We start from the raw sequence: 24,623 nt of genomic DNA, 5'->3' as shown, positions 1-24,623 counted from the left end.
CCTCATTTTGCTCATCTGCAAAATGACAATTCTGGGATGCTCTGGGGTTAGGGCCAGTGTGAGCCTTCTAGGACAGCTGTAAGAAATTACCACACATTTAGGGCCTTTCTTTTCTTTTCAAAATCTTTACCCAAGAATATATTTATTGATTTGAGAGAGAAACATTGATGTGAGAAACATCGATCTGTTGCCTCTCATATGTGCCCTGACCAGGGATTGAACCCAGGAACTTAGGTGTGTGCCTTGGGGAGCGAACCCACAGCTTTTGACATTTTAGTGTAAGGGACGATGCTCCAATCAACCAAGCTGTGCAGCCAGGGCTAGGGATTTTCCTTGACATTTACTCTGTGATGGTTCCAGAGGCCAGAAATACGAAATGGGCCTCAAGGGGCTGAATCCAGGCGTGGGCAGGGGCTGATCCTTCGGAGGCTTCAGGGAGAGTTTTTTCTGGCCTTTTCCAGCTTCTAGAGGCGCTGTATCCCAGGCTCGTGGCCCTTTCCTCTGTCTTCACAATCAGCAGTGCCACCTTTTCCATCTCTGACTCTGACCCTCATGCCTCCCTCTGATGAGGACCTGGTAGTGACACTGGGCGGGCCCCCAGGGAATCCAAGGTCATCCACATCTCAGGGTCCTTGACTTAGTGCCACCTGCGAAGTCCCTCTCATCCACAGGTACAGAGACTGAAAAGGGAGTGTCTTTGGGGGACGCTATTCTGGTAACACCAGGGCATAACTGAGCTTCCTGAAGCATGAAGCCAGCTCTGCCTGGCTCTAGGTGGAGTGTCATGAGCACAAATAGAACTCAGAGCCACTCCAAGCCTGGGGCCTGGCCTGGCAGAAAGCTGACCATGGCCCCTGAACCACTCCTGGAGTCTGCCAGCAGGGAGAGGTCCTTGGCTGTGAGATAAGATGATTTGGGAGCAGGTGAGCTGAGTGGTGCAGCCTGGACAAGCATAGGGCTTCCTCCACATTCACCTCCCTTTTTCTCTTGGACCCCAATACCCATCCAGCCACACTCTGGCCTTCCTCTCTGTCCTCCTCTGGTTGTGCCCCTCCTAGGACCTGTATACATGCCGTGAAAGCCTCCACCCTCTTCAAAACATGATGCCCTAGGTCACCATTGGGGAGCAGGCTGTTGGGAATAGGAAACCTGGCTTCCCCAAAAGCCACCTGAGTGTCCAAGGCCTTGGACATGATAGAGAAGTGAAGAGAAGCCAAGTGCCCCATTGTCAGTCACTGGGCAGGGTGGTGGCCTTTGGCCATCTGCTGAACCAATCCTGACCACTCCCTGGCCCTTGGGACTCCTGGTGACTGACCCCTGAGAGGCAGGACCTGGGCAGTGCTATCCCCTTTCACAGTGGGGTGGGCCTCAAGCCTGCAGAGACAACCACAACCAGGCAGGCTGTGGAGCCTGGAGCTCCTGGCCACACCCACCCCTGCTTTCATCACTCCCTGCCCTACCCCCTACACACTCAAGGAGGACTGGAGCCCTGGCTCATGCCCCGGGACTGCTGAGCCACTGGAATGGAGTGTGAGCTGTGAGTCAGCCAGCAGGAAGAGACACTTACAGCCACTTGCATCAGATGTTCCTGCCTCGTGGTGCCACTGCCAGAGGCTCTGGCCCATGACCCTCACTTATCTAGGGATCTCCTGGGGCTTGTAGTTCCTGTCTTTGGAGGGGGAGTCGGACAGGTGAGAACATGCAGAGAGGATGCAGGCCAGGCTGGGTGCCAGCCCAGGACTTTGACTCCACCCGCCCCCCCATACCCATAACCACTCCAGACTCTAGCACTGACCCTGATTCTAGCTTAGAAGCTGGGCTAGGATCTGGGCTCCTTGCTCCTACCACAGCAGCTCAGCACTAAAGGGCCAGCCCAGTGAGCCTCGGAGCCTCAGGTGTCTGGCTCTGAGCAGAGGAGAGAGTGATCATCCCCTCAAAGGCACAGGCTTGTGAGGATACTGCAATAGTCCCAGTACCAGCCCCACAGCACCCAGCCCCACGCACGGGCACCCCTGACCTCATGTGTGCACACACCGAGCAGGTGTGTGCATGTTCCCCACACCTCCATTCCACTCTCAGAGATGCACTGGCTCAGTGCCTCTATGAACATGCACAAACACACACACACCCCAGCCTGCTCACACTTGCATACACATCAAACTGGTGCCTTTTTTAATGTTGGGGGACAAAGGTTTTTACTGTTACTCCCTGGTAGGTTTGCCAGAAAAAAGGCAGGGTACCAGTGAAATTTGAATTTCAGATAAACAATGAATAATTGCTTGAGACATATTTATACATGGGATTCATACTGAAAAGTTACTCATTGTTTATCTGAAATTCAAATTTCACTGGCATGCTCTGTTTTATGTGCTAAGTCTGGGAGCCCTACCTGTTGGTTGTAGAGGCTCTGAGCTGCCCTGGGGTTCCCTAGTCAATACCCAGGAAGTGAACTCTGAGCCCCCGACTGAGCCACCAGGTCAGGGCTCCAGCCACCTGACCAGGTCAAAGTGGATGCCGCCCAGCCAGGCTTTCTCCTCCTGGCTCAGAGGAGGGAGGCAAGGGGAAGCAGAAACCCCAGGGCTGTCAGTCAGGGCCTGCCTTGTGTCTTCTCTGGAGTTTGGGAATGATCATATGTGGGGATGATCGTATGTGTGACATAGGCTGAGAGTCAACCTGCAGAAGTGTGGGGCTTCTCAAGGGCTGGCTGGAGGCAGAAAGGGCACCTCCCAGAGAGCCAGCGCCCCTACACCTTTGGCCCAATGTTTGTCAAGGCTCCTCCATGACTGGGGTGGGAAAGGCAGTCACTGCTAGTCTCTCCTTTTCCTGGCCATCACCTCCCAGAAACTTCTTCCTGCTCTGGGAGCCTCAGACTGGCCCCTGGCCCCCCAGGGCAATCTTGAGTCCCCCTGCCCATTTTCCCTGGCATCCTTTGGTGGGAAGTGTCCTTGATCTGGGCCCTGCCTGTCCTGCATATCAGTCCTGTCTGGACCTGCCTCTTGCTGATTTTTCACTGCCCAAGCCTGGATGGAGGAAACCTGCTGCCCAAAAACCAGAAGACTTGAGAGTAGGGGCCAGGCTTCCTGCCTCACATGCCTGGCAGGTTCCTTCCACCCAGGGGCAGGTTGGATCTACCTCCCAGAAGTGGGGGATTCCCCTGGGGGCCCCAGCAGACAGAGTGGGAAGGACCAGTTGTGGCCTCAGATGTACTTTCCAGCCCTCCCACCCTCCCCAGACCCTAAAAGCCCAACAACTGTGGGAGCTGGGCCTGTAAAGAGGGCCATCCTCCAGGAAGATGGCAGGTATTGGCTGACTGGGGCTGGTGGCCAGCCTACATCAGGACAGGGCTGAGGCCTAAGAGCCAGCAGGCAGGGCACAGAGGTCCTTCCCCTCCGCTGATTCCCACTAGCATCCCCCTTCACCCCCAGAGCAGACTGGGCTGGGGCTGTGCCTGGCTGTCTCACTCAGGACAGCACAGCCAAGGCATCCACTGATGCCTGCACCAAGTTGGTCTCAGTGCTTAGCCCTCGTGCATCTACAAGTCCATGGACACCAAAGATGGCTGGCACTACCAGGTGCGGAAGAAGCTGGAATGATCCTCCCCTAAAGTCTACCGGTGAGGGCATGGCTCTGCTGATACCCTGATTTCAGATTTCTGACCTCCAAAGTGAGAAAGTATAAACTTACGTTATTTTAAGCCACCCTGTGTGGTACCTTGTTAGAGCAGCCACAGGAAGCTGTCACACTTGAAAAACTGCTATAACAGGCACACACACACAACCCCCCCCCACATGCATGTGTGTGAACACATGTACAAATGCTCAAACATATTCCTTCTTTTCAGCAATATTCATTGAGTACTTCGTGCCTGTGTGCCAGGCCCTGTGCTGGGCAGTGGCTAGATCTGTGCCTTCATGGAGCTGACCTTCTGGGAAGGGGCAGTGGCCCATTGGTACCCACTCTGTCATCCAGAGGTGTATGAAGACCTGCAGGTGACCACATACGCACAGGAGGCAGGGGTGGCAAGGAACAGCCAAATGACAAGAGAGGTGGAAGGATGAGGAAGGACCCATGACTTCCCCTGGGCAAACAGGTCTGGCAGCCCAGCCTCAGGCACCTGGAGCCAATGTATGTGTCCACACACACGCACATATGCACATGCAGGAGCTGTCTGGAGAGGTTCTTCCAAACAACATGGGGGGCTAGCTGAGGTTAGACCTCATAGCTCCTGTGGCCTGAGCTGTGGTCTTATGGGGGAAGCATATAAATAGAAGTGGCTGGTGCATGAGGGGACAGTCTACCTTCGGGTCAGCTGGGCCTGGCTGGGGGAGTTGGGGGTGGGTGGGTGGAGGCCTCTGGAAGAACAAGCTAGGGCCTGGGGTACAGGAGGACTCCAACTCACAGGCCTGTGCCCCCCATGTACCCAGGCTGCTCCACTGGGCTGGGGGGGACAGGGAGCTGGTGGGGATCAGGCAGGGTTGATTGTATTTTAGCCTGGGTCGAGTGCCCCAGCCGAAATGGGATTGTTTTACCTCCTGTTCTAGCCCCCCCACCCCATCAGTCTAGAAGAAACCCTCCTTTGCAGGAGTGAGGGAGGGTCTTTCATGGATCCTAGTACCCATCCCCTACTATGGTCCCTTTTCCCGGCCAACAAGAGGATGAAACCCTAGGAAGTTCAAAGCCTGTTCGGGTGTGCCTGGAGAGCAACTGGCACCTGGATCAGGGAGCTGCAAGGCAGGTTCTAGAGGAGAAACGTCACCAAAAAGAGTCAATGTATCCTAGGCCCTGAGCGACACACTAGGGGACCTGCCAGAGGGCAGGGGCAGGATCCAGCTCCGGCTCCATATCGGAGTCCCACAGACCTCCTCCAGTCTCAGACAGCCCTCCTGCAGCCGCCGTAACCCCTCCTCTATCACGCGCCCCTATCAAAGAGCGCTGCACAGCGCAAGCGCATTTGTACCCACCACGTCCAGAAAGGCATCCTCAGTCAAGCCCACAGCGCCCTTCCATCTCCGCCCCCTCCGCGAGCGTGTAGGCGGGGGCCCTAGGGGCGGGGTTTACGTCGGGGCGGGGCCTCGCCTGGACCTTAAAGACGGCGGCGGCAGGGCGCGCGCGACTCCACTCGGCGGCAGTGGCGGCCCGGGTGGTGGGGGTCTACGGTGGTTGTGGTGGTGGCGGCGGTGGCGGCGGCGGCGGCGCTGCTGTTCCCCGCGCGGTCCGCGCTGCGCGTGTCGGGCGGCGGCGGCGAAGGAACTGCGGCCCCGGCCCGACCCCTACCCTGGTGAGTGCGGCCCTGCGACCCCGGCCTGGCCTGTCCTCGACCCAGGCGCGGGGATCGGGCCCCGCGGAACCTCGCCGTCCAGGCCTGGGCTCCCGGTGCGCTGGTCGAGGCCACTGACGCCCTCTTTTGTCTGCTCCCTCCTGCAGGGACCTTTCCCCAGCCGCCCCCCCCGCCCACGGGCCGCCCCCGGGGCCCGTAGTCCCCTCCCCCGCTGGCGGGGCCCGGACAGAAGATGGTGCAGAAGAAAACAGCCGAACTTCAGGGCTTCCATCGTTCATTCAAGGTGAGGGCCTTGTTGGTTTCAGGGGTTCCCCGGGCTTGGCCACCCGAGTGGCCGGTGGGAGAGGCGCGGAGCTCGCCCTCAGGATCTCCAGGGCTCCTGCCCGCCCCCCACCTGGGCCCTGGGGCTGCCCCAGCGGTGTGCGCGCTGGTGATGGAGTCAGCGACAGACAGTCCAGTCTCATGCGCCCTGGGGCCTCTAGAGTCTTTCCTCTAGGAACTCTAGGCCGGCCAGGGGCTCCTGCCTGTGGGGGCCCTTAGTTATGTGTCCCCTGCAAGCCCCAGCTGGTGTATAGCGCTGGGTGGGGCGTCAGCAGGCCACAGTCCTGTTGCCAGCACCATGAGGTCTGTGGGGTCCTTCCTCCGAGAGCCCCAGGCAGGGCTGCAGGGCTGCAGGGCTGCAGGCCCACCCCTCCTACACATGCCCTCCTAGGTGGTGTGAGGAATGGGGTTGTAGATTGGATGCCCCCCACCCACACCCTGCACCTTCCAGACACCCCAGGCCCAATCACTATTTCCTGTTGGAGCTGGAAGTTTCTGTGGTGGCCCCGTGGCTTCGGAGTCTTGGTCTCAGAGCAAGTCTAGGGGGTTCGGGCAGGTGCTCGGCAGGGGCTCCAAAGGGCCTGGCCCAAGGGACGCAGTGATGTCAGCAGCCACCCCACCCCGCCTGTCAAGTTATGTAATGGCTTTCCTGGGCCTCTTTGGGCAGGGACCTGTTGCCGGTAGAGGAGGCAGGACCTGGGTGGGTGTGTGTGTGTGTGTGTGTGTGTACACACACAGACAAGCCAGACACCAGGGTGGGAGGAGCCAGCCTAGAGTGTTTGGGTTAGAATTCCCAGGCCTGTCCAGCCAGCGTTTCCTGCTAGTGCCCCACCCCGTGTACACACACGTCATCCCCCCACAGAATAGTGACAGTCTTGGTGTGTCCAAGTGGCCAGGGCTGGGTGGGAGAGAGATGGACTCAGGAACTCACTGGCGGTGGTCTGTTAACTCGTGGGGCTGGATCTAAGCTGAGACACAGGGTCAGTGAGCAGGGCCAGCTCTGCGGTCAAAGCATACTCAAACTTTCTGGATGGTTCTAGCCATCTCCTGCCAAGGCCTGCTGACTGAAGGCCCACAGCCAGCCCTGGGCCTGGCCCGCCTACACTGCCTAGGCCTGAAGGCTGGCGTTTGCAGGCTGCCTGAGAGCCCTGTGCCCTGTGCTGAGGTGGGACTGGGAGAGTCTCATGGGAGGGAGTAGGGACACTGGACAGGGAATCTTGGCTGAGGTGGCTGTCCAGGGTCCATCCCTTCTGAGTTGGGGGCTGGGACAGACGTATGGGAGTGGCGAAAGTACCCATGATCCCCTCAGGTCCTTGCACCTTTACTCAGTTGTTGGGGGCAGCTGCCTCGTGACCTGATCACCCCCTCCATCCTACTGACCCCCTTTTGTGGCTTCCCTGGGGCTCCTCCTTTCAGGTGGAAGATGGAGACTTACCAGAGCATTGATTGCAGTCCCTATGGGAGCCAGTCTGCTCAAGGGGCAGGGGCAGGGGCTGGTAAATGAGCATCAGCAGACTGTTTGCAGTGCTCCCTTCCTCCCTTTCCCCTGTACCTCCTAACAACTGTCTGCAGGGTGTGTAGGGAGGCTGGGAGGGCCTGCCTGTTATTCAGCTGCTCCCTCTGACCTCTGCCTGCCCCCTCTGCAGCTGGCCTGGCTTCCGGGCTTCTTGTCTGTAGGAATCTGGCCTGGAAGAGTGGGCCTCTCCTGGTATCCCTAGGGTTCTCCTGGAGTTTCTTCTCTGTTGAATGACCCTCATCCCACAGCCCCAACCCCGGCTGTCACGGGGCCCAGAGAGGGGCAGTGACTTGGCCCAGGTCATCGGCATTAGCCCTAGCACCACAGTTGCAGATGCAGGCTCCCCCGCCCCATGCCCACTAGGGCCCTGAGCACCTGGCCCACCACCAGGTTGGGAGTTAAATTAAAACTAACTCCCGAAGGAACCCAGCTAGGTCTCAGTGTCCCAGCCTTGAAGTCTTTATTCGAGGGGCTATCAGTCCTCACACAGGATCATCTGCTCTGCACAAATGGCATTTATCTCAGCAGCGCTCTATTTGCCACATAGGAGTTTTCTCCAATGCCCAGGTACTTGTCTTTCTTGGGCAAGGTCTGGTGACCTCTCCCTAGTTCTGGGGGCCACCCAGTGACCTTGAATAGGCCCCTCCCTGACAGGGCTAGTTTTTTTGCTGGGCACTAGGCCTGTGAAGAGCACCCTCCTAGGGGTATCTGGGGATGAATGGGACAATGAAGGCTGTGGCCCTGGCAGAGGCAGCCCAGTGTTCATGCTGGAGCCTGTGGGTGCCTCTCCTGTGAGCTTTGGGGGAATGGTGGAACAGGGGAGAGAGCAGCATAAGTCAGGGAGGTTAGTGGCACCCCATTACAGAGGAAGGGCTGAGCCCATGAGGCCGTGGGAAAGCAGGCAGGGCAGCTAGCTGGGAGCCCCACCCTAGAGCTGATAAATCACCCCCCTGCTGACAGCTCTTTACCTTTGATCCTCAGCCAGCTATCCCCATTCTGCAGGTGAGCAAACCAAGGTGCCCACAGTAACTCTCACCTGCTCCCTGGTGGCCCTGAGGGCCCTGGGCTGAGGGTAGAAGGTCTTTTTTTTTATGGTCAGTCAGAGCCAGTATTTCTCTCTGTTGGCTTATGTACACAGGCCAGGTCATTCTGTGATAGACAGCCCTGGCAGCAACAGGGCCTGAGAGTTCCCTCCTCTTCTCCTCTGCAGGGGCAGAATCCTTTCGAGCTGGCCTTCTCTTTAGAACAGGCCCACCCCGGGGAGACTGACTTCAGCCTGGAGCACCCAGTCCGCCCTGGTGAGGGGCCCCTGAGGGTGGGGCCTGTGGCAGAGGGCTAGGTGGTGCCCAAGAGCTGCAGGGGCCAAATGGGCCTCATGGGCCTCATGGGCCTCATGTCCCGGTCTCCTGGTGCAGATATGCCCACGAGCCAGCCCATCGACATCCCAGATGCCAAGAAAAGGAGCAAGAAGAAAAAGCGGTGCCGGGCAACTGACAGCTTCTCGGGCAGGTTTGAAGGTGAGTAGGGTGGGCAAAACCAGGGACAGTGGGGAGATGACTAGGCCACCCAGGGTGGCTCTCACTACCACCCGTGCTCCCCAGATGTCTACCAGCTGCAGGAGGATGTGCTTGGGGAGGGTGCCCACGCCCGTGTGCAGACCTGTATCAACCTCATCACCAACCAGGAGTATGCCGTCAAGGTGAGCACAGTGCCCTCACCTGTCCCCTTGTCACTTCCCAGCAGTGCCTGGGACCTGGTTCAGACCCTGGTAGTGGGAGGAAGGGAGCTGGCATTTGAGCTCCTGGACTCATAACTGGGGAAAACCAGTATCTAAAAATGGCCCCAGGGCCAGTGACTCAGGCCACCCCTAGGAATCCAGGTCAGCCTGCACCGAGTCCCCAAATCCAGGCAGAGACGGGAAGTGACTGTGAAGGGCAGCCCCTTATGCAGGTGGCTGAGGACCTGGTACCAGAATGGCCACTGAGAGGGGGGCAGGGGCAGGGCTTGGCCCTGGCTGGTGTAACTCAGTGGATTGGGCGTGGGCCCGTGAACCAAACAACCGTGGTTCGATTCCCAGTCAGGGCACGTGCCTGGGTTGCAGGCCAGTTCCCAGCAGGGCACGCATGAGAGGCAACTATACATTAATGTTTCTCTCCCTCTCTCCTTCCTTTCCCCTCTAAGATAAATAAATAAAAATCTTAAAAAAAAAAAGCTAATGCTTGCCTGCTGGGTAACCTCAGGCTGCCCCCCAGGGACAACCAGTGTCCCTGGATTAGTTACTAGAATTAAAAGGCAATACTGTACTTAGGGCTCAGCATTTGGGGAGACCAGGGCAGAGCCTCCTTCATACCCCATGTGGCCTGGGACCTGTGGCCCTGTGACCTCTGTTGTCTGGCCAGACTGTTGGACTCTGCATTCCAAGAAACCAGGGGAAAAAGAGCAGTCCAGGCTCTTCTCATGACCCTGCATTTGGGCTGGTGGGGTTAGGAGGCCAGCTGTCCAGGCAAGGAGGCCAGGTGCTCCCTGGCAGGCAGGGCTGACCAGAAGCTTCGGGCTCTGGTGGAAGTCCAGTCACAAAAGTGGCTGTGGTCGCTGCCCCCTGGGAGCCCCCAGGTGCAATGGGCAATGGTGTGGAAGAATTAAACACTTAGAATGGAGCCCTGGCTAGTGTGGTTCAGTGGATTGAGCATCAGCTTGCCAGCCAAAAGGTTGCCGATTCAATTCCTAGTCAGGGTACTTGCCTGGGTTGCGGACCAGAACCCCATTGGGAGTGTGCAAGAGACAAGTGATTATTTCTCTCACACATCAATGCTTCTCTAAATAAAATCTTTAAAAAATACACTTAGAATGGAGCTTGTGCATACGAGGTGTATCTCTGAGCACCTTTCTCCTAAGCAGCCTGCTGGGCAGCGTGGCTCACTGTCACTGTTTGACAGATAGAGAAACTGAGGCTCGGAGGGAGTAGGTAGCCTGATTCACACCACGTGTGACCTTCCAGAGGCCATCTCCCTCCTCTGAGGCACTGCAGTCTTCTCTGTGGAGTAGGGTCCCAACCAGATTCTCCAGGGGCTGGATGAGGTTTGGTTTAGTGCAGAAGGGCGTGGCTGGTGGCATTGTCTAAAGAGGCCCTGGAATCTGGTTCTTCTGCCCCTCTTTGGGACAGGTGTGTTTGTCACTAGACATGTGAGATACGTGGGACAATGCATAGGCCCAGGTCTTGAATGCCAGTGGACTTGTGTGCCTGCCTGCTGCAGGATCCTGGCCCGTGGAACACACCACATTACTTTTCTCAGGGCTGCTGTGGTGGGAAGGGAACCCGGGCATGGGTGGTAACAGCCTGCCCATCCTCACAGCCAGGAGGGAACCTGAGGCACCTTCTGACCCCACCTGTGAGCAAAGGTGGCCAGGGGCATGTGGGTGATGGGCCCAGAACCTTCTGGCCCTTATTTAGAGCCAGAGCTCCTGAGTGCCAGGTGGGGCTGGCACTGAAGTGTGGGTTGGCTTGCTGAGGCTCTGGAGTCTGGAAGGCTGGGTCTGCTGGTAGGCAGCAGGGCCACTCTGGGCTGGCCTGAAACACCCAGGCTCATGGGGCCACAGACATCGACACAGACTGGTTTGGAACTAGGGAGGCAGGACTTGGTGCAGAGGCAGGTGGGTATGGCTTGACTGGCAGCCAGGTGCCCGGAGGCCCTGCTAGTCCCCTGGGTGATAACAGGAGCCAACACCGTGGCCACCAGTCTCCTCACCAGGAAGGAGAGGCTTCTCAGTCACTGTGAAGTCAGTGGAACTTGCCACTGTGAGAAGGTGTTCCCAGGTCCCAAATACATCCCTGGGGCCTGTCAGAGTCAGGGGTGGAGAGGGCCTGGCTCCTTTTCTCTGCCTTCCTGTCCCACTCACCCCTCCCTCTGCGTTGCTCAGGAAGCACATTGCCCCACTACTTTTACTGATTATGCAGTTCTGACTTCTGGCAAATTCTGGGTCCCCATAGGAGAGCTCTGCTTTCCAGAGTGTAACAATCTAAAGGTCTAACAGTTTCAGGCGTGGCACAGGGAAAGTTTCTGGTGGGGGCCCGTTGGGCTTTGAAAAGTCAGGCTGACCCAGCTGCTGTGTTCCCCCACCCCCACACATTTCAGATCATCGAAAAGCAGCCCGGCCACATTCGGAGTAGGGTTTTTCGGGAGGTGGAGATGCTGTATCAGTGCCAGGGACACAGGTAATGTGATTCACCCTCAGCCCCAAGCCATATTTTAGCAAATGAATGGGCCTGAATGCCTCTTTATCCCCAGCAAGCACTTAGGGAGCTCCCTCTGTTCCAGGCCATTGCGGTTGGGCCCAGTGTTAGGCAGCAGTTCAAGGTTGGCGAGGTGGAAGGAGGCCTGTGGACCCAGTCCCAGCCTTCCTGTGGGCAGGTGGAGGTGGGGAGGGCAGGCCCCTCCCAGACTGGGCATGCACAAGGGCCTTTCTCCTATCCTGCCCCGATCCCTCCCACCCCAGGAACGTTCTGGAGCTGATAGAGTTCTTCGAGGAGGAGGACCGCTTCTACCTGGTGTTTGAGAAGATGCGGGGTGGTATGTGGGGCCTGGGAGACATGCCCAGTGAGGTCCTAATGAGCCGTGAGCCCAAGGCCACCATGAAAGGCCTTTTAGAGAGTCTTCTGCATCAGAGTAGTATTTTGAGGGTCTGGGCTTCCTATCCACACAGTAGCTCGGTTCAAGGACTTTGGGCTGAAGGAAGCCAGGGTGGGGACTTCCCTGCCAGGTGGGAGGGGCTGCTGGGTGGTGGCCTGGGGACACAGAGGTGACCCTTACACATTTTTTCCCTCCATCGTGGCCTGGCACCAGGCTCTATCCTGAGCCACATTCATAAGCGAAGACACTTTAATGAGTTGGAGGCCAGCGTGGTCGTGCAGGACGTGGCCAGCGCCTTGGATTTCCTGCACAACAAAGGTGGGTTGTCTGCTCGGGGTGCCACCTATTTCTCACCATCCTGCCTGGGTTCTGTGGGTGTCCAGCCTTGTCCCCAGCACACCTGCCCAGGGCTCCTGAAAGATAAGCCTACCCCACCCACTGACCCTCCCTCTTGGTTCTACCCACAGGCATTGCCCACAGAGACCTAAAGCCAGAAAACATCCTTTGTGAGCACCCCAACCAGGTATGGGAGTCGGGGGGCAGTGACCTCTGTGGAATAGGGTGGATGGGACCCTGTGCAGGTTGGACAGGAGCCCCACCTCACTCCCTTCCCAAACCCCTCCCAGGTTTCCCCTGTGAAGATCTGTGACTTTGACTTGGGCAGTGGCATCAAACTAAATGGGGACTGCTCCCCCATCTCCACCCCAGAGCTGCTAACCCCGGTGAGGGCCCCAGGGTCAGGGCCAGGCTGCAGGGGGGTGAGGGCAGGGGCAGGGGCAGGTGCTGGGGAAACTGGGACTGCATCCTGTCTCTGGCTAAGGTGCAGAGCTACTCATATGCTGGGGGCTGGGGCTGGGGCTGGGGCTGTGGAACTCTGGCTTTCCCTTAGCAACAGCCGCTGATTGGCCCTTCGGGTGGGATAGGGCGGAGCCGCGGTCAGGCGGGCGGGGGCGGGCTTTCAGCACCTGTTGATTGGGCGGGGGTGGGGGGCTGAGGCGGGGCCGCGGTAAAGGGGTGGGGCTGGCACTCATTGCCAGTCTATGATTGGCCAGGCAGGGTTGTCATTCACGGCGGGCTCAGGCTCAGGTGACTAGGCGTTCCTGTGCTTCTGTGTACCTTGGGAAGTCCCTGACGATTGCCTTCCTCTGCCCTCGTCTGCGTCCTGCTGTCACACACACCTCCTCCCCTTCCCACAGTGTGGCTCTGCAGAGTACATGGCCCCTGAGGTGGTGGAGGCCTTCAGCGAGGAGGCCAGCATCTACGACAAGCGCTGTGACCTCTGGAGCCTGGGTGTCATCCTCTACATCCTGCTCAGTGGCTACCCACCCTTCGTGGGCCACTGTGGCAGCGACTGCGGTTGGGACCGTGGTGAGGCCTGCCCAGCCTGCCAGGTGCGCAAGGGACCTGCTGTGCGCTCCCACCCCTTGCACTGTGCGACTCTCAGCACCTGGCCCTTGAACACTGACAGCATCCACAGAGTAGCACTGGCCTGACCTTAGCAGGTTTCTTGAGGCTCTTTGGGGCCCGTGCCCAACAGCAGAGAGCATTTCGTTCAGGTAGCTGAGGCAGAGTGAGGCCTGTGGTTTGGATGATGGGGTTCCTGTTTCCTGTACAGGGCCAGAGGCCCAGGATTCAGGTCCTGGAGCCCTCAGGAGGGCAGCTCTCCAGACCAGCTACCACTAGACCTTTGTTTCCTCACCTTCCTGGGCCTCAGAGAGTCCCTGGCCCTGCCAGCTGATCCCAGGACCCTGGGCCTGAGTTTTTCCTTGTTATCTGAGTAGCCAGTCCAGGGTCCTTGTACCTGGTTCCTTGGCCACAGGGCAGGCCTCAGGACCCTGACAGAGCCTGTCAGTGTGGCAGCCCCCCGGGGGTCCAGACTTGCCTATCAGATGTCAGGGCCTGGGCCTTGGCCCTCTGGGCTGCGGCTGACCCTTCCCTTGTGTCCTCCCCCAGAACATGTTGTTCGAAAGCATCCAAGAGGGCAAGTACGAGTTTCCTGAGAAGGACTGGGCCCACATCTCCTTCGCTGCCAAAGACCTCATCTCGAAGCTGCTGGTTCGTGATGCCAAGCAGAGGCTGAGCGCTGCGCAGGTCCTGCAGCACCCCTGGGTGCAGGGGGTGAGTACCAGCCCCATTGGGGCCAGCAGAGCATGGGGGCTTTGCCTCTGCCCTGCCTCCAGTGGCCCAGGTTGTGATTCAGAACAAGTGTGGGAGAACCCTCGGGGCCCAGTGTCAGCCCCTTGCTGAGGTGTGGTTTTGGGGCTTAGTCATGGTCATCTTCTGGGAGCCTGGGCACAGTGAGGAAATCTCCCCCACCTGCTGGCCAGGTTGGGGTGGGGCTGCAGGAGCTGCTTAGCAAATCCCCAGCCTGTGCTCCAGAGCTCTCAGGCCTCTTTCCACCTGGCATAGAGCAGCAAGCTAAGGTCAGCTAGGGGGGCAAATGGGTGGTAAGCTGGCCTCAGAAAGAGTTCTGTTCCCTCTGACCCCAGAAGAGCCTAGCATTTCTCCTAGCCAATGGTCGTTCAAGCTGGGGCCACCAGGGTAGGGGGCCCCATGGTAAGCGAAGACCACCTACTCAAGGCAAGCCAGAGGAGGGGGCTCTGAATTCTTGGTGGGAGTTTTAGGAGACCCTGACTGAGAAGAGAGAAGAGGGGCTGGGTCAGGAATGGTTAGGTGGAGTGGCCAGTGAGCTGCCAGGCCTGGGGAGCCGCTGGCCTCTACCACAGGCGTTCCTGAAACTCCCTTCACCCCAGTTTGCCTCAGCTTCCAGGCAGGTGTGCTCTTTGACCCTTAGTGTCCCAGACAGCTGGGGGCCTGGGAGGGCTGGCCTTGGGGAGAATGGACCTGGCTGTGTTCTTCACCCTGCCTCCCTGGTCCCCTTGCAGTGTGCTCCAGAGAACACCCTGCCCACACCCATGGTCCTGCAGAGGTGAGGCTTGCATGGGGTCTTGGGGCCTGGAGAGGGAGCCCCTAGTGCAAGGGGGGTTGTGTGTTAAAAGTTAAGTTCTTTAAAAAGGCAAATCAATCCCCTTTTATTTTTATTTTTTAATTATTTTTATAATGTAATTCTTATTCAAGTACAGTTTTCTGTTTTATATTCCCTGCCCCGCCCCCCCCAGTGCTCCCCACCTCTCTCCCATTTCCACTCCCCACCTTAATTATTGTCCATGTGTCCTTTATACTTATTCATGTGAGTCCCTCCCCTTTTCCCCTATGATTCTTTCCCCTCTCCTCTCTGGACCCTGTTATCCCCTTTAAGTTATAGGGGAAGCTGCTCAGGCACAGGGCGTCCTGTATCCAGTGACAGATTACACCCTGGGCTGGGGTTGGGGGCACTGGGGGCCCAAAGCCCCTCCCCCAGGGCACTGCATGGACCCTGGCATTCCAAGGGAAGCAGGGGGTGCGCTTGGCAGCCACCACCCCCTCTTTGATGACTACCCTGCTCTGTCCCTAGGAACAGCTGTGCCAAAGACCTCACGTCCTTCGCAGCCGAGGCCATCGCCATGAACCGGCAGCTGGCCCAGCGTGAGGAGGACGAGTTGGAGGAAGTGGAGCAGGGCCAGCCTATGGTCATCCGACCTACCTCACGCTGCCTGCATCTGTCTCCACCATCCCAATCTAAGCTGGCCCAGCGGCGGCAGCGAGCCAGTCTGTCAGCAGCCCCTGTGGTCCTAGTTGGGGACCATATGTGACCCCCTCCCTCCCTCCCTCCCTCCCTCTGTACATTGGTCGCCCCCTCCCCTGTTAGATCTCAAGAGTTTTTTAAGCTATTGCCAGCCAGTGACCAGCGGGCTGTGCTACCCGCCCCTCCCCCTACCATGGGTTCTGAGTTGCTCAGCTCAGTTGGGGGTGTCTTTTTATATAAAGTTTTTGCTGTTGGGTTTTTCCTTTTTTTCTGTCCCCTACCCCCATTTTTTCCCCTTTGAATGGTGTTAAAAGCAAGCAGGTGCCCTGGGAGAAGAGCAGAGGGTGTGTGTGCTGCACGAGCCCCGCCCCGCCACCCTGGCCCCACACGCTCACCTGTACTGTGAAAGGCCCTGTGCCCTCGCCCCTGCCCGATGTGACTCAGGAGAGGAGGACCTTAGCTGTCTTCCAGAGCTGGGGGGCCCCGGAACACACACCCCCTCCCCCTCCCAAGCCCTCACAGTGTTCTCAGGACTGGACTGACCCTGCACCTCCTTTCCTCCCTAAGGCAATCTGGGGGACAGTGGTGTCCCGGGAGTGGGCGGGGGTGGTGAAGAGCTGCCAACTAGACCCACCCCCTCTGGTGGCGCTGTCTAGGGGGGTTGGCCACTGGAGGAATGGGGGAGCTGGACCGGCACCTGTCAGCCAACCTGGAGGTCCCGTAAAGCCCCTCACCCCAGGCACCCAAGTGCCCCTGCTCAGGGCTCAGTCTGACCATGGCCACATCCCTGTTGACTGTTGGGTTGGCATAGAAGCTCCATCAGCCCTGCCTCCCCCCCTCCCTGGAGCCAGGGCTGGCAAGGGGTCCTGCTGAATCCCCTGTCCCTCGAAGGCAGCATTTCCACTGTGCCCACCTTCAGGAAAACTGCCCCCTCAGACACCCAGGAACCACTCCACCCCAGTACCCAGGTCAGATGTCGTATGACCCGCTGGGCTTGGGGAGACTCTGACACCCCTCTTTGTCCTTGGGTGGGAAACACTATGCAATACAAGCTTCTTCCTTTGTGCACGCGTGTGCTTCTGCCAGCAGGGTGGCCCCCCAGCCCTCACCAGGGCAGCTCAGCCTGAGTTGCAGCTGGGTCTTCAGGCAAGCCAGCTGGACAGCCCTCTGGCGTTTAGTTTTTCATTCTGTTCCATTAGTTTTTTAAGAACATCAGTTGACTTCCCTTTCCTATTTTTGAAGAATACTTGAATGTCAAGGGGCCTCGTGGGCTGGGGGGCTCGGACACTGACCCCTCCCCTGAGTCTTGTACAGTTGTTGCCGTCTGCAGGCCGGTGCCCATCTCCACCCACCTGACTCTGAGCTGGCCGTTCCAAAGACCCTGGGTGGGCACCTGCCCTCCCCTCCATCATTTCTTGCCCATCAGTGGTTCATTGTAATCCAACTGGGGGTTCTGCCTTTTTGTGGAAGATGAGGCCTCACCCAGCTACAGGCGTTGTGGCCACTTCAGTCTGGAAAGCTGAGCTGTGAGCAGCTTTTTTTTCCACTTCAAAGGTGGGACAGCCACTTCCTCTCCCCCATCACGTCTGCAGTGCAACCTGGAGGACTGGCCAGAACCGCTACTGTGAATGAGCACCGGGTCCCAGGGCCCTGGGCTGCTAGGCTGCTCTGGCCCCAGGGGTGGGGCAATGGCAGTGTTTCCACGTCAAGATGTGTTTGAAAAGACAACTCAAGTTTTTTAAAAGTGGGGGAAAAACATCTAAGCACTTTAACTCCACTGTACCGGGCGCACTGATACAGCTCGGAAGTTCTCCTCGACACCAACTGTCAGTGCCGGGGTTTTGTATTCTGTTTTATAAGGATTTAATAAAACTCATAAAAACTTGTCCTGGTTTTCTGTTGCCACAAAGCAAGCTACCCCAAACCTAGTTAGTGGCCCTAAACCATTGACTGATGCTAATTGGAATTCAGGCAGGGCTTGTGGGCATGGCTTGTCTGCAGGTTCCGTGGGTGTGGGGATCAGGCAGCCCACTCAGTGTCAGCCCCTAAGACTGTGCGTGGCTTCCCACACTAAGCATCATGTTTTCAAGGTTCATCCCTTCGAGTCAGTACCGGTGCTTTACTCCTTTTCGTGGCTGAGCGGTAGTTGCAGTATCTGGATGGGCCACGTGTTTCTTCATTTATCCGTGTTATCAGTTTTGGCCACTGAATTGTGCTGCTGTGGACCCACTTGTGCAGGTTTTCTGTGGATGTTTGTGTTCATATCTCTTGGGTGGACACTATAGAAGGTATGTGAGCAGGGCAGAGGCCGATCAAATGTCGGTTTTGGAAGGACGTTCTTGTCACCACATGGAGTGTGGACTTGGGACCCAAAGGGCCCGGTGAGCCATTGCCACCCTTGGAGGCAGCCTGGTGTGGGATGACAGGCCTGGTGGGGGTGATGCCTGGCAGATCACAACATGATAAATGCCAGGCAGAGTGAGGCAGTGACCTGCCAGAACCTTGGGACAGTCTTGATGCTGGGTGGGAGTGAGGGGCCTCTCTGGGTTGGGAGGGAAAGCACACCTAGGATCCCTTAAGATAGCCGGGTGCAGCAGGTCACCCTTTTCCTGCCCAGAAATCTGAGATCAGCAGATGGCACACCCTCTTGCTACCTGGCCCTTCAGGAGGGAACGTGGGCACCCTGGAACCTGCCCCTGCCCCCTCCATTTGTTCAGCTTCCTCCTGGACCCTTCCTCTCAGACCCCACAATTACCCACCCCCAGGCCAGGCCACCACCAGCCCCCTCCAGGACCATGGCCCAGCCAGGTCTCCTGGCCTCCCAGCCCCCAAAGGCCACATCTCAGTTTCCCCAGCTCCTCTCTTGTCCCTTGCCTGTGTGTGTGGGTGGGGAGAGGTGGGTGCTGCAGGCCAAGCCACTACCCTCCCAGGTGGCACAGAGCCCTGCCAGGCCATGCCAATGACCGTTCCCTGCCCCCTGCTGCCTGCCAAGTCCTGTAACCCGGCACAGCTTGTTCCCTGAGCCTCTGCTGTAGATTTTATGTTGGTGGTTTCCTCTTGGCAGATTCCGCCCTTCCACGTCTCTCCTCCAGGAGCAGCAGGAAAATCCCGGGCTGGAGCAGCTGCAAGCTTTTCCTAGGCTGGTGGCTGCAGCTGCCCTGGCTGCACTGGGCCCAGTCTCCACCTGGGTAAACAGAGACGCCAGCTTGGGCTCCCCAGCTGCCTGCAGGCACTGGCCCCACATGTCGCAGTAGAGGCTGTCAGCATGACATCTGTTACTTGGGGAGCTGCCCTCGCTCCCCTTGACAAGACAGTGGCCCTGCTGATACATGGCACACAGGAGGAATAGGCAGGGCTACGGAAACCGTTTCTAGTAATGGCACAGTTTTCCTGCAAACCTGAAACATTTTTAAAAATACATTTTGTTTTTTAAAACCAAAGTGAGAGAAGCCAGACACGAAAGACCATGCAGTATGTGACTCTATTTATGTAAAATGCCCAGAACAGGCACATCCACAGAGACAGGAAGTAGGTTCATGGTTTTCAGCAGAGTTGGGGGGGTGGCGACTGTGATGGGGATGGGACTTCTTTTTGGGGTGATGGCTGCATGACATGGTAAATGTACTAAATGTCATTGGACTGTTTGCTTTGAAAGAATGAGGTATTGTTTTTTTTTTTTATCATCACCCTAGGAAATGCTTATTGATTTTAGAGAAGAAGGGAGGGAGAGAGGGAGAGAAACATCCATTTGAGAAAGAAACATCCACCTGCTGCCTCTCATACGTGCCCAGACAGGGACCAAACCCCCAACCCAGGCATGCACCTTGACCAAGAATTGAACCTGCAACCTTTCAGTTTACAGGACGACACTCCAACTCACTGAGCCACACTCGCCAGTGCTGAATTTCTTCTTAATAAAAATTAAAAGGGTAAGCCCCAACCACTATGGTTCAGTGGGCTGGACATCATCCCCCAAAGCAAAAGGTCCTCAGTTCAGTCCCAGGTCAGGGCACGTATGAGAGACAACCAGTCAGCGTTTCTCTCTCACATCTGTTTCTCTCCTTCTCTTTCTCCCTCGCTTCTCCCCTCTCTCAAAATTTTTTTTAATTAAAGGGATGATGGCACTGAGTTTATGCAGGGCCTGCTACAGCGCAAGTGCTCAATAAATGCACCAAGGAGTGACTTATCACCCCAAGGGATGGGGGGGCCAGGGGGCACCTCCTCCCAGCCTTAGAGAATTGCACAAGTTTTCATCCCTGTCATTGTCACTAAGCCCCTTGAGAGGCCCTCCCTGTGAATCATCCCACATGACTGTCCTCCTTAATTTTCTCATCTCCAGAGGAAATCCGGTGGCCTCCTGGACTCAGATTCACTCAGAAGGGGGAGAAATGGGTTGAAAACAGAGTGTGATGGAATCAAGTCAGATGTGAGGAAGAACATACCATGTGGGGCAAAGCCTGATGGGGTGAGACGGGGCGAGGGAGGGGAGGGCCGGATGCTTGCCTCTGGTGTGTGGACAGGCAGCTGGAACCCGGCAGCCCTGGGCTGCATTCACTCCCTCTGCGAAACCCATGAAGCACTCCCGCCCGGTAAGGTTTGGGGTCAGCGGGCAACCCCAGGAAGGTACCATGGGATTTCCATCATGTCCATCACTCTTTCATGGAGACTCAGTTTCCCCATGTGGAATGTGATGCAACAGCATTGTCTCTCCTCTGCACAGTTTCCTTTTTGTGACCTCCTTTGAGACTGCTGAGGGCTCATACACCAACAACAGGGGGCTCGCCCAGTGCTGCACGCTTGGCTCGGCGGGCAGGAGGTCTCCGAGATCGGAAGTCCCAGAACCACCACACCAAAGGTTCTAGGAGAGAGCTTCTGGTGAGAGGCTGCCAAGACCCCAGAATGATTCGCAAAATGACAAACAGGGACGCACTGGCATTGCCAGAATTTTATATGCATGTTCCTCACGGCACCCACCCCACAGGTGTGGGGGCCATATGAGAGGGTTGGGAGGTCAACCCCTGGTCACTCCTGGCCCAAGGTCATTACCCCAGTGACTCAGCCTTGTCCAACCTGTAGGCCTTCATTGTGGATCGCAGTCCCCATCTCCCAGGACAATCTTACCCATCTCTGTGGCCTGGTGTCAGGTATGAAATGTCAAGAAGCTCACGGCCTCTCCAAATTGGGATCAGAACCAAGGAGGGATGAGCAAGCCCCTGGCCTAGACAGGGAATTCAAGGGGGCAGGCACCAAAGAATGCAGTTGTCAAGATAGTATTTTGTGCGGTGAGTTTTTGCAGAGACCATTGTAAACAGATTTGCATGTAGTTGCAAGAAACATTTTGCTGTCTCTCCCAGTGGTAACATTTTGCAAAACTCTATTACAATGTCACAACTGCAATGTGGACATCGCTACAATGCATCTTATCTGGAAGTCACCACTTTCCCTTGTATCCATGTGTGTGAGGTTCCTCCTGGTCCAGCTGCAGGTTTCTCAGCAAACAGACTATGTGTTCAACCAAGGGAAGCTCGGCCCACCCTCTGTTTTCGCCTGGAAATGGAGCTGCATCAGACACAAACCAGGCAGCTTCAGACAGACTTTCTGTTGTGACGGATACGTTCTCCATTCCCACTAGTACCGTGGTCACCAGGCACGTCACCATGGCTACTGAGCCCGTGACGTGGCCAGTGAGAATGAGAAACAGAATGTTTGGTTACTCCATTTTTTACTTATTTAAACTTATGTAGCCCAGTGGGCCAGTGGGGCCCTGGTGGGAAATCCCTCCCTTTTCAGTGGAAGAGTCCCCACCTCTGAATTGTCCTCAGTTTCACCCCAAGTTCTTGATTGGTCCCCAGCTCTCATGTCCTCCATCCGTTTGCCCTGTGTCCCAGGCATGCAGTTGGTGCTCAAAAAATGCTGTTGGAGGGAGAGGCCAAGTGACTGAGGTCTCTGGATGGTTTTCTAACACCCACTCTGTTCCCTCTGTGTGAGATGGGCCTGCTCCACCCTGGCCTGTAAAGTGGAGTGGGAGCTTTCTCCTGTCTTTCACACCCCCCACTAGCGTTCATGCTCTGTGATGGCCTCCTGGGGTAACAAACTCTGCAGCAGTGGGTGGCATCTAGGGTGTGGGGTCACCAGGACCCCAACCCTGGAGTGAGGGGTGGGGGCGAGGGACAAGGACCCAGTGGGAGTGGCTTTCCAGGAACTCCTGCATTTGGGACCCTGGCTGGGAGGGCCACTCCAGGCAACCCAAGCACAGAGGAGGGGACAGTTTCAGATGGGGACCAGTCATGGAGCTGCCGAGTCACTTGCGCACAGGCAAGCAGCTGATGTGTCTGCAACTGGGGGGGCTCTCCAGGAGTTTCTTTTATTTCACTCAGGCCTCCTCTGCCTCTCTGCCTCTCTTTCTCCACTTGATCCCTGCCTTCCGGTCATAAAAGCAATATGTATTTGCTATATCCCAGGACTATTTTATTTCCCAGAAGGAAAATACAGAAAACGTATTTGTGCTGTGAGTTTTAACAGTTTTGTACGTGAATAAATGTTTTCATTTAAGGTGTCCACACTGGGGAAGGGGAGGTGGTGATCATGGCTCCCCCCGCCCTGGGGCAGGGTTGTGGGGGGGCGGTGGGCATTGCTTGGTCTCTGCCTGCAGAGGGGTTCTACTGCATTGCGGTGTGTCCGGTGACGTCGCGGTCACTGGGAAGGTCAAGTTTGTGGTTTGCTTTGCGGGCAGGTCCTGGCTTCTGCTCCTTCCCTTTGGAGCCGGATTGCAGGAGGGCTGGTTTCTCCATGGGAGCAGCAAGAACTTGGGAAGGTTTCATGGGGACAAAGTTTCAGTTTGGGACGATGAGAACCTTCAGGGCTGGATGGTGGGGACGATTGCCCCAACATAGGACTCTACTTAATGCCCCTGAGCCCTGCACTTAAAAGTAGCTAAGATGGTAAGGTATGTTTTACTACAGTAAAAAAAGTAAGTAAACCAAACAAGCCCCACATAGGCTTATTTCTGGCTCATTCCTAGACAGCTGGGGACCATCTGTCTGCATCTCCCGGCTCTCAGGCACACAGCCTCCAATGGGACAGAAGGCTTTTGGAGGGAGTCATCCTGGCTACTCACGTCCCTTCCATCCATAACACATTGGCCAGACCATTCACACAAGCCCACCCAGCCCCAAGGAGTTAGTGCTGCAGCCCTACCATGCCTCTGAGAGAACCAAGAATATGTGGGGGACAGCAGCCCTGGCATCCCATCTGGGGTTGGTCTGCCACCCCGGGCCATGGCCATATCCCTGTGCCCACAGGGCTGGCTCTGCCCCTGGGATGGGGGCTGGCACGTGGGGGCTTTCCAGGGAAGGGGGTGTGGCGCCAGCGTTTAAAGGGCACAGGGACCCTATGGAGACAAAGAGGTGGTGTAGGACAGGATAACATGCTGACGTGTCCTTCAGTTCACCAGCCAGCCAGGGCAGAGGCAACACCCTGTTTTACAGACGCACCAGGCGAGGCTCCCTTTCACTCAGCCGCCGCTGGGCTCACACACCCAGTGGGTCCTGATGGGCAGACCTGCTCACTTGACACCGTGGTAATCAGAACACAGAGCTAATGTCTTCATGGCCTCTGCTCCTCCCTGAGGACAGTGACAGGCACCTTCAGAGTCTGCAGAGCTGGCCTCACGCCTTCTCTTGTAACATATGCCAAGCGCTTCACTCCTCCCAGCACTGCCTCTGGGAAAGAGGTGTTCTGTCTCTCCAGGAAAGAGCTCTGCTAAATGGAGGGAGAGCAAGCCTCAGTGCTAGGTCTCGTCACTAGGGAGGGAACTATTTGGAGGACTTGGGATCTTCCACATCCTGAAGAGATAACCGGGAGGGGGGTGGAGGTGGGTCCCATTGCTTCGGCTCAGGTGCTCCGTTTGTTTACCTAAGGCTCCTCGGTGCTGCGCAGCCCTTTCTGAACAGGTGCAAAGTCTTTCCGAACATTCCAGCTTGTTAAATGCTTACTCCTGGAGTACAGCAGTCAAGCCTAAAGCTTGTAGCAGGTCATCGGCTCCATCTCTGGAGCACGTTTGACATGAGGAACAGAATGTGCTGCTCGGCGAGTTGTAAACGTGTCAATACACCAGTCAAGCCTGTCAGTGGCTTTTGGGGGGCCCTTCCGTTTATTTGAAGAGCCATAGACCCCTGACTGTGGTTTCTCCCCTTGGTGTCTCTCTTGAGCCAGGTTTCCCAGAAGCAGACCTGAGTCATGGACTCACGGGAGTTCATCCTCAGACAAGAGGGATGCAAGTAGCATGGCTGAGACTCAAGTGACCAGACTAGTGACCCAGCTCCCCTTCTACGACTCTCCCTGTTGTTTCAACACCACTGAACTTCTGAGAATTTCATGGAGAGCTACACGCTCCTGGCTGGTCTCAGTCGAAGGTGACTCCTTCGTTGCCCCAAACCGAGCCACGTACTCAGTTCATGACCTGACAGAGGCCATGCTGTTCCTGGGGGTGAATATTCCATTCTGTGCACAGGCAGGTCCCGTAGCAGGAGCGGGTGTGGGACTACAAAATGGCCTGAGGATTAAGTCCAGGCAGAGCGCACCGGGCGCCTGACCTGAGCCCTGCCCACTTGGGGTCAATGACCCACTTGCAGGAGGTCCCCGCCTGGCCAGTATGTCAAGGAGAAGGCTGGGCTGGCTTGTCAGAAGCATTCTTACCTTTGAGGCCAGCTAATGTAGGCCAAGCGAAATCAAGGAGCATCCACCCATAGCTGATCTTACTTGGCAAATTTCTGGTGTGTAGGGGAAGAAAACCTTTCTCTCTACACTCTTAATTTGGGGGTCTGCAAATTAACCTAATAAAAGACATTTTAACAGGAGACATTGTTAACTTTTATGGCTATTAATTAAACTTATTAATGTTACATGCTCAGGGCATTACAGAAATAAGTGAATGCCCAAAGGAGCAGTGAGGTTTGAGAGCTTTCATACACAGTAATAAGGAAAGAGAAGGAAGCAACAGCTGCTGATGGCAGAGCCAGAGAATTTTAGGAAAGACGAATGGGCCCTTAGGAGAAGAGATGGGGGTGCAGTGGTTTGTGACACAGTCCGTCAGGGAGTGGCGCGGCTTCTCTTTCCAAGAGCAGAAAATTGGAGTTGATCCCAGGAAGGGATTCATGACCATTTTCTTTCAAGAGGCCCCTCTCCTAGGCAGATAGGAGATTTGAGGCATCCGAATGCCTTCAGCTCAAAAGTTCTTCTGCCGGAGTAGCGCGT

General features: G+C 56.6%; 1 protein-coding gene across 2 annotated transcripts; it reads left to right on the top strand.

Annotated features, from left to right (window-relative positions):
- The first annotated feature begins 5,126 nt into the window (after nt 1-5,126).
- MKNK2 (MAPK interacting serine/threonine kinase 2) lies at nt 5,127-17,254 on the top strand. 2 transcript variants are annotated; one of them, XM_037042430.1, is made up of 14 exons: nt 5,127-5,278; nt 5,425-5,561; nt 8,326-8,413; nt 8,531-8,632; nt 8,717-8,814; nt 11,249-11,328; nt 11,610-11,683; nt 11,957-12,061; nt 12,211-12,266; nt 12,370-12,465; nt 12,940-13,134; nt 13,697-13,861; nt 14,629-14,672; nt 15,204-17,254. In XM_037042430.1, exons 2-14 carry the CDS (start codon nt 5,511-5,513, stop codon nt 15,433-15,435), a joined length of 1,386 nt encoding a protein of 461 aa, XP_036898325.1. In that variant the 5' UTR covers nt 5,127-5,278; nt 5,425-5,510; the 3' UTR covers nt 15,436-17,254. The 2 variants fall into 2 exon arrangements, with proteins under 2 accessions (XP_036898325.1, XP_036898324.1); XM_037042429.1 differs by having other exon boundaries at nt 15,198-17,254.
- The last annotated feature ends 7,369 nt before the right edge of the window (nt 17,255-24,623 follow it).

The sequence above is a fragment of the Sturnira hondurensis genome, unplaced genomic scaffold (assembly GCF_014824575.4).
Source record: "Sturnira hondurensis isolate 20B ecotype Veracruz unplaced genomic scaffold, ASM1482457v3 Scaffold0003693, whole genome shotgun sequence".
Taxonomy (NCBI): Eukaryota; Metazoa; Chordata; class Mammalia; order Chiroptera; family Phyllostomidae; genus Sturnira; species Sturnira hondurensis.
Note: the sequence above shows the minus strand (reverse complement) of the source record. Positions and strands in the feature narration are given on the sequence as shown.

Coding starts and splice junctions, on each gene's coding strand:
- MKNK2 (XM_037042429.1), top strand. CDS start 5,511: ATGGTGCAGAAGAAAACAGCCGAACTTCAGGGCTTCCATCGTTCATTC. Junction 8,633..8,716: donor CTTCTCGGGCAGGTTTGAAG/GTGAGTAGGGTG, acceptor CGTGCTCCCCAG/ATGTCTACCAGCTGCAGGAG. Junction 12,062..12,210: donor GGATTTCCTGCACAACAAAG/GTGGGTTGTCTG, acceptor TTCTACCCACAG/GCATTGCCCACAGAGACCTA.